This window comes from Psittacula echo, assembly GCF_963264785.1.
Source record: "Psittacula echo genome assembly, chromosome: 5".
Taxonomy (NCBI): domain Eukaryota; kingdom Metazoa; phylum Chordata; class Aves; order Psittaciformes; family Psittacidae; genus Psittacula; species Psittacula echo.
In genome coordinates, this window is record NC_137739.1 from 8368759 (window position 1) to 8378074 (window position 9316).

The 9316-nt window shown below is 40.1% G+C and overlaps 1 protein-coding gene across 1 annotated transcript in view; it reads right to left on the bottom strand.

Annotated features, from left to right (window-relative positions):
- Window positions 1-5391, bottom strand: part of OTOA (otoancorin) — a gene marked incomplete at both ends in the record, with an annotated part of 47420 nt that extends 42029 nt beyond the window's left edge. Inside the window, 8 exons of the mRNA XM_080618130.1 lie at window positions 503-606; window positions 826-1061; window positions 2153-2284; window positions 3757-3844; window positions 4754-4781; window positions 4875-4905; window positions 4998-5026; window positions 5313-5391. Of these exons, the coding sequence (XP_080474256.1) occupies window positions 503-606; window positions 826-1061; window positions 2153-2284; window positions 3757-3844; window positions 4754-4781; window positions 4875-4905; window positions 4998-5026; window positions 5313-5391 (727 nt within the window). The remainder of the gene's footprint in view (window positions 1-502; window positions 607-825; window positions 1062-2152; window positions 2285-3756; window positions 3845-4753; window positions 4782-4874; window positions 4906-4997; window positions 5027-5312) is intronic.
- Window positions 5392-9316: the final 3925 nt, after the last annotated feature.

Below are 9316 nucleotides of genomic sequence, written 5' to 3' on the forward strand. Positions count from 1 at the left end.
ACACATTAACATTAGCAAGGCAAACAGATGTGGTAAAATGCATAAAATCAGAACTAATTAACTCTGTCTTCGTCTCATCCCTTTTCAGAATGAGTCAGTGCCATATGCAATAGAACTTTCACAACATCCTGCATTTCTGTCGTATTTTAAACAGTGCAGTGGCTAATGTATTCTGAGACAGATCTAATTTTCTACTCTAAATTGGAGTTCAGAAGTTAATAACACAGCTGTGCAGAGTACCTGACAACTGTATCCTATTTAAGTCTTAGAAAAAGGACCTGAGTACAGAGACTTTATGTATAGCTCTGCGCACAAGAGATGAAGAGCAAACATCTTTAGAGAACTATTTGCTATGAATACCAACTATATTGTTTACTGTATTCAAGACAGCTACTCTTATACAGACCTGTGTTAAATTTGGGAAACCATTCAATACAATGGATAGGTCTTTTGCTGACTGTTTTACGATAAGAAAGTAGAAAGCACTTTGTACATAACATACCACTCATGTTATAGGACTTTTGTAGAATCCGCTTCATCCAGCCATACAGAGCTTTCTGTGTATTTGCTGAGGTTTTGTCATAGAGGTCCTTGAATACTGCTGATCTAAGTGATACAAGAGCATGTTAGTTCACTAATGAGTTAACTATCTAGGTGTCTTTTTAAATCACAAACATGGGCAAATGCTTTTAGAAACAGCCACACATAAGCAGAAAGCAGTATCTGAACAATAGACTGAGACCATATAGTAACCTCTTTTTAAAAGTATATATAGCCAGCAAATACTACATAGTTTTAATTGTGTCTGGAAAATAAATGGCTTACAAGTTTCTGAAAGCATCCTCCAGCAGAATGTTTGGAAGGCTCCCAATGACATCAGGCTGGAGATAGTTCACTGCTGACACACGCAAAACCTGGCTTATGATATCCACACAGTCCAGAGCACTCAGAGCCAGAAAGCATTTATCCAGTGTTATAAGGAACAAGGTCCTGTTTACTCCTGGGCTCTGAAATATTCTCTCTCTAGTTTTGTCCCAATCAAGAATAATATTTCCCATTTCCTGCAAGCAACAAAAGGTTAACAGAACAACTCTATGACTAATTCAGTATATTGTTCATTTTGAGGCCTGACAGAAAGCATTCTATAAAAATATGGTGCTGTTCTCACGAAAAATAGTTGCAAAAAACTGTTTAGTGCATTCCTTCAGATGATTTGTTTCTGGCATTGACCAAACAGCAGCTTGAATTTTTTGACAAAATCAAAACGAAAAACATAAAAATAATCCAAATGGCTGAAGTTATGGTGTGTGCTCTCATGAAAGAAATAGTTACTTGGAAAATGAAAGAATATCAGAATTGAATGAGTATTATCTCATTATTATTTTTGTTTGAATAATTATTATGTTTATTAATATGTTTAATAATAATAACAACACTAATTTGAGTATGTTGAATACTGGATTATACAGTGTTTGTTCTGGGCAGTCACCTCGTGTTTGGCGAAACACACTACAGTTGTCCCAGATTAATCTCCCCCCTCAGCGATACCCACGCTGGAGGCTCCTCCTCCTGGCAGAGGAGATGCCAAGTGCTCCCCACACCAGGCTGTGATCCCACCCCTGCAGTGAGATCCCTTCTGCAGGGTTAATCCTCCCTGGGTGGCACTTACTGATTTTGAGCGAGACTTTCAAGATGGGTCACACAGGGACACATCACAGAGGCAACGAATGATGTTATACTGCCTCTCCTCCAAATTGTCTAACAATTTGCTTGCATGCTCCCATAACTAATTAATAAGATAAGTAATTTCATCTTCTTTAGTCATTATGGCTCTCTTTCTAGCCACTGAAGAGAAGCAGACACTCTCTGAGAACAATTGGTCCTACCTCTTTTAGATACTGTGTGGGAAGGTAAATCATTCCCTGGAGATGTGTTTCTCTCCACTGATTGCAGAGAAAATCCATATATCCAACTTGGACTTGGCATCAAACTTTTAGACAAGAAGAATAAAGTAAGTCCAGCCTTAGGAGTGAGGCCCCTGGAACCTTATCCAAACCGACTCAGTAACTGCAATACCCCAAGTCTGGCCCTCTCCCATTTATTCGAACCATTGACAGCAGCTTTTCTTTTCCACAAGTGCAGAGTAACTTACAAGATGGTCCTTTCTGCTGTTGAAGAGATACTTCATTGCAGTTTGGAACTGCTGCTGATCAAGCTGTTGAAATTCAGACAGTAGTTGCCTAGGCTGGTATAAAAGGTTCTTCAGGTAACTTTCTATGGACATCTGAAGTATAGAAAAATATGCATAATATACACAAAAGTCATACTATTGTACTAGGGGCTTCTTTTACTCCCTGAAAATCTCTGCTTAAGGAGGGTTAAGTGTTTAGCTCCTGTATTGTTGTCAACAACTAGAACAACTATAAACACAAGCAGTAAACAAAATAATCTAAATGTAATTCTGAAAGACAGTAGTTTTTAAGTCCTATTCTTGGATTGAGCCAAGTGGCACGAGCAAGTCCTCTGAAGTGAACCATTTAACACAGATGCCTCAGGTTCTCACTTCATAAACCAAGAGTAATAATACTTTTATGCTTCACACAGCAAGGCTGTGAAAATGAAACTTTTAAAGAGCAAAAAAAAAATACAAAAAAATCAGGTACTGTGTGCATAAAATTATTACTTAAAAAAAGGAAGGAAATGTGCAATTAGATGGGAGGAAAAGTCTGTACTAGGTGTAAGGCAAAAAATTCTCTCACATCAAATTGCATTACCAGGTAACAATCTCATTCCTGTTTTGAATATCTAAGGGGAATTCTAACACTGGAACAGAAAACACTGGAAGGCTCATTAGCATCAGACTGGAGTAAAATCCCTTCTAATTCCTGACAGAATTATTTCAGAATTAATTTGGAATTTGAGTTGAAACTGTTGTTTGTTGGTTTTGCTTAGCTTGCATTGCCACCAAAAATATTAACACAGATAGGTCCTTGCTGCATGCTTACAGCCTTAAACTGTTAATAAATGTAATCAAATGAGAAGAAGCAATGGTAGTCTCATGTAGCTTTGGCTGAGCTGTGACAGTGAAATGGAACTTGGGAAATGGTTCAAGTGCTGTGGAGCTACATGGCAGTGGGCTTCTGGGAATACCCGAGGCTCAGAGGGCACACATTTGATACCTTCCTTTTTCAGGGCGTGAGTGTGCACAGGTAGGGAGGATGGAGGGGTTCAGGCTTTGATTAGCAGGCTACAGCTCCACTTAAACCAGCTCATAGCTAATCATAATGACCAGGGATGAAGAACAATGACTCTTTCCTACATCACTTCCACACTGACAATTTACAGAAACAGAGATCAGAGGAGCTTTAAAAGGTGAATGTGTTTTATAGGATGCTCTGGAGCCTCTCATTCCATCCAAAGCAGTGCAAACTACCTCCATAGTCAAAATTTGGGAGAGACCTGCCATTTTGGGGAGAAGAGCATGTATATACACTCATTTACAGTTTAGAAACAATAGCTGAATCTGAAAATTCCTAACATCTGCTTTCTGTCAGAGCAAAAGCAAAAAATCTTACTATTATTTCTGCCTTGCATACCCCTGCAATCTTAGGAGAAAAAAAACAACCAAGGCCCCTATTCCTATTTCCTACTTACCTGCTACACTGTAGATCTGTTAGTTACCTCTATTACTGATAATGCAATTTTGGCTACAGAGATAGGTTGTTTTTTTAAATAACATTTTTAAATAGCACAAACCTGTAGGCTGCTAAGAGTGAACATAACTTCCTGCGCATGAAAATATGCCATGACTTTTGTAAACATATCTGCTGTCCAGACATTAGAACTGTAACACAAAACAGGACCAGAAATACCAGCAAAGTAACATAACACGTAAAATAGCAGATTACAAGACAAAACAAAAAAACCCCACTGCTACTAATACAATAATGGCACGAGTACTTAGCTTTCTGGCCTAACCAGGCTAATAGCCAACTGATTTAATGCAAAGAAAACACACAGTTCAGTGAGGAAGGGAATGAGGTTATTTTATCTAATGCCACAAGCACCCACAATGATCTCTGCTTTCCAATGTGCTGCCATTAGTATCATCTCCAGACATGAGACAAGCTGTGCTGTGGCTAGTCCGGAGCTATAGGTGTGCTTCCTGGCACCCCATTATACCTCTTCTGATGTGCTTCTCGGAAGAAAGTACAGTGACTAATGTCTGCTTCCTTTTCCCCAGCAGAGTCATTCATTTCAGTGTGTCTTCTTTACACAGCCATTGATTTTCTCAAAGAATGTAGGAGCAGAAATTGCCTTTGAGGCTTATCGTGCTCTTTCAAATTTAGACAAAATTAGCAAATAATTCAAAAGTCACCAGGAGCTGGAAGTGGGATAGAGGGGGGATGGAGCAGGACTGAAAGAGGGAGATGGACAGAAAGCTGGAACTGCACCTGATTTCCTTAAGAAGCCATTCTGAAACATATGAACAAAGTTAATTGTCAGAACATTTGAAAACTGTAGCTAGTGTTTATTCTTAGTCTCATTCTGTGTATGTTTTTTTCTTCATCATGAAAACCATCTTTTTCCCTTGTTAAGAGGAAATACTCCTCACAGGAGATCTAAACCAAAGTAATCATATGTGCCATTTTTATTCTACCCATAATGTTTCAGTTTCAATGTAAATGAAACAGATCATATCTGAAGTGCAAGATAATACCAAAAAATAAAGATGGTGAGAATAACACATTACCTTTGAAAATGAAGTATATCAAGGAGGGCTGCACATGAAAAATTGAACATAAAAAGTTATGGTGAGATATTGAGTTTTAATTCCTTTTAGAAATATAAGTGGGAATAATTTTGTATATTACCATTCAGATATTTCCCAGTTATTATTTCCTCCTAAGGAAAAAAACCATAAATATATGTAATAAATTATTATTTATAAATTATAATATAAAATGTTAGTAGAGAGAGCAAATAAAAATACTAACCACAGCTTTGTGTAATAATGGAGGCAAATCTGTAAAAGATTATCCTGTTACTGCAGTGATCGAAACTATATATACACATCTAATTTATTTATAAGTATTTAATGCAGTTTTGATTAAAGGCATTTACATAAAAACAGTGAAAAAAAGGCTACATAATAAGCAATCTTGGTTAAATTCTTTGCTGACAGAGCTCCATGAAGTCAAGAGAGCAGAGAATATGGTCCTAGTTACTAAATAGTACTGCATCTATTTTACTACACATAGCTTTTTCCATCCACACAAAATACATCCCTCACACAGGAGTTCTGGTCTTACCTTCAGAGTTTCGACTGTGTATGATCTCAGCATGATTCACTGACATCAGTAAGAAACATATCTTCAAAAGTCTGCACATTTCTCCTAGTGCTTATTAAAATCAGAAGATACTTAAATTGAAAAGGAAAACATACAGGACAGTCAAAAGGCAATATTCACACAAAACTTTCATAGCTATAAACCAGAGACAGACTAAGCTATGGAGTACAGATAGAGATCAGAATGATCTAAAAGTGTTTGCTCCCAAGTTTTTAATTTAGGTCTTTTCCCAAGATAGAGATACATTTTATGCAAATACACGTCTGTCAAGTGTGCATGTGCAGACAGATTTATTTCCCTTTTACAAAGCAGCTCTTTTAATTTCCTTCCTAGAAGCACTGCTTACTTACTAACCCACTTTACACTTCAGTATGACTTAAATGCAGTTTTGTTAAAGTGAACAAATCCTTTTAAATTCAGATAAAACAGAAAAGAAATTGGGGGAGCAAAAAAGGAAATAGTAAACAAGCTCCAAACAAACCCTAAGCTTTCTCTAGCTTGTTAAGTTGCCTGCACAATTACTGCAGAACAGGTCTGGAACCCTCCATTTGCAGGTCTCTGAACTCAAATGGCTGGAGGGTCCGGCCCTCTCGCTCACCCCACGGCATTGCAGGGTGCTCCAGGCACAGAAGGTGAAGGAGTGCTCCTCTTCCCTACCGCTGCTACTCTATAAAGAGGGCAATATCCTTATGCCCTTCTGAAGCAGAGGGAAAGTGACACATGTGGGAAAGTTGGAGTTCAAGACCATGCCACTTTATTTAGATGGATGAAAGCTCCACTCACAAACATATGATCAATTTTTCACCATCAGCTAGGACATAGTTTCTATGGAAATACATGTTTTAGTAGTTCTTGCTATCGCTGCTATAAAGATCATTGAAAGATAAATTAGCTGGAAGAGCAGTAACAGGATACCTGGAGCTCTTCATCAAGGTCTGTCTGATTTTCATCAGAAAAGACTGATTGTGTCACAGTTGTCCTACATGAAATGAATTTGTTGCTTTCAGTCTAGTTCCTGAAGGACAAGAATGCAGATTGCAATAATGCAATGGGATGGAAAGGAAGCAGAGACTGAATGGATCTTGCTGCAGGTATTTCTGCAGCCACATGCCCTCCACAGCGCCGAGGACCACAAGCTGCTTTAATCCACACTGCACTAAGTTTACTGCAGAGAGGATCTTCTGCCTTTGCACCCTCAGCCTGGCTCTCTACCCAGCCGTGAGACTGGTGACTGTGAGGTATTAGATGATGCCCTGCTCTGCAGATTGCAGCTTCTTACACTGGGATTAGTCCCCAGTTTTAACAAATTACACGGAGATCCCTGTTGGCCAACTGCACTCTGACACTGAGATGACTTTGTTAGGGTTTCTCTCCCTTTCCTTTATTTTAAGACTATATCTGAACAGACTTAATTTCTGCATTTCCTTTTGCTGTTGAATTTGGATCCATTCTCTCTTTTTTAATTAAAAGTTCTCTGCCACAGCTTGAGTTACAGATCTGAACATCTGATAAATATGAATGCCTTTTACAGATTGTTTAATCTCATGTTTCAGCAAGGTACTTTTTTGTGAAAACGCCTTTCAACAGCCTCTAGCAATACTTCAGTCTAGTGCAAATACTTAGTCTCAGTCTTTAAACAGGAGTGACTCAAACTGAGAGATAGGGAAAAATTTAAACATTAAGACTTCAAGAAGCTATCGCCTCCGTCCTGTTCTTGCACACACTGAAACCCTTTTCAGCCATTCTTTTGGGAGCACCACAGTACATCTCTCATTCAGAAGTATCTGGTTTCCCAGACAATGAACTTTCTTGTGTTTGTTTCTGCCTTTGCCCTGTTAATTTTGCAGTAAGGTTTGATTACTTCGCATAGTTTAAATTATGCTACAAATGTCAATCCTGGTTTATTCTAATTCATTCACTTTGATCAGGGAGTATATTTTAATTAAAGCATGCTAAATTAACATATAAGGAGATTAAATGTCAAGAAAGTGCTTTTTTATCCTGACTAACTTCAGTGAACAATTGGCAGGTGCAGAAGAAGTCTGCTGTGGAATAGCCCTGCTTAGTAACGCAATCTGCGGGATGAAACAGTTCCTCTGGCAGTGAAACAAGTCTGTTTGCTGAAGTTCACTGCAGCTTTTAGACAATCCCAAATCACACTGTGGGGATCTCTTGCAGATTACATCCAGTATTTCCCCAGAGAGAGTTCCTTGCACCATGGCAGCACATGCTATGATCAGATCTCTGAGATGCCACCCTTGCAGGACTCTCCAGTTGAGGAGCTTCCAGACCGCCTTCTCCTCTTGCTCCCTGAACAGCTGCTCTGCCATGTAAAGAAATCCTAGACATTTTATCACTCACTCCAGTGTAGCTGCTGCCTTATCTGAGGCTCGATAACCAGAAAGCTAACCTCATAACCAGAAGTCTTGCTGATAAGCCCTTGCACAGCCAGTGCCCATCCTCCCCCTTGCAGCCAAGCTACCAGCACCTCTGGAAAAAAGCACTATATACAGTGAGTGAACCCTCAAGGGGTTCAGGCTGGAAAGGGATAGAGGGAAGTAAAACCCAGGCAGAAGAGAAAAGTGAGCTGGTGGGTTCTTGGGGAGAGCCAGGACCCCACAGCACTTCACCTACCTGTGCTGTGCTCACCTCCTTCCCTGTGCTGGCAGTGCAATGAGCTGGGCGGCTCCAGCCAGACCCCGAGAGCAGGGGGCAGGGACTGGGCCAGCACCGCCTCACAGCCTCAGGTATCTGCACGGCAGCACCCAACCTTCAGCCAGCCTGGAGGGGGAAGTCTCTGCTGGGGTGCTCAGAGGCAGGCAGAAGAGGAGGCTTCCCCTCCTGAGACAGAGAGCTCAACAAGTTGGGGGGGTGGAGGGGAGGGGAACAGAGGGCCGGGCTGGTGCTTCCCACGACCCTGTTCCTCCCATCTCCTACCCCAGTCATGGGTAGATGGCCCTGGGCTCCTCGGAGTGGAATACGAACTGACCGTACCTGGGATCACCCAGCAAAAAGGGGCTGCAGTTTCTGCGAGACGAAGTTGTTCCAACTTTGTGTTGAAAGTTTCCGACTAAATCATGCCTTTGCATCTTCTTCCTGCGATGCAACACACCCAGTGACACCTTAACAGAACAGATAGCTTCGTTAATCTCCAGGGTAAAATATGGCACATTGGTGAGACCACTGAAGTGCAAATTGTACCATCACCCACAGCAGGGCAGGGACAGCAGAGGGACAAGGCGGGTTCCCCAAGCCTGGCAGTAATGAATTTGGACACTGAACTTGCAACAAATATTTGTTCCCTTGGATGATATGTTTTAGTATTTCAGGCAATTTAACTGACTACTGGACACAAGAGTTTTTTTACATGGGCTATATGACATTAATTGCACACAAATGCACTTTCAAGGCCTGGAAAGAGAAAGAAGCCCCTTCCTTGAGACACGCTGCACCCCTTCCTTTGCAAGGAACTCTGATTTTATAAGTACAGGTGTAGGTACAGTTCCTTAAGGCTACTCTGTACGTTCAGCAGAACTCAGCAGGTTTGCAACCCTGCTGAATTTAAGCTTACTTTGTTCATAGTTTTTCCCTGTTATTGCTCATGTTTTAATAAACATTTTAATTCTCTATCTCAAGTGTAAGAATAGTTGTTTAACTAGAGGGAACAAAAATTCACAATTAAATCATCATTAAAAAAACCCAACCAAACAAACAACAAAACCAATTATTACTTACATGGCACCTTCTCACCCAAAACCTCTCAAAGCTATTGCAAACCAAAGTCCAAAGTGGCAGGACTAAAAGATATCAGATGTGAAACACAGTCTCTCATGTGATTTTCAACCTGTGGGATTAAAACACTGAAGTACCTTTGAAGAAGTCTGTCTTAATAGGTATTTGCCCCATGAAGTTTAATTCATTACACATTCAGAAACATTTTCCCACTACTGATGAGTACAAATGAA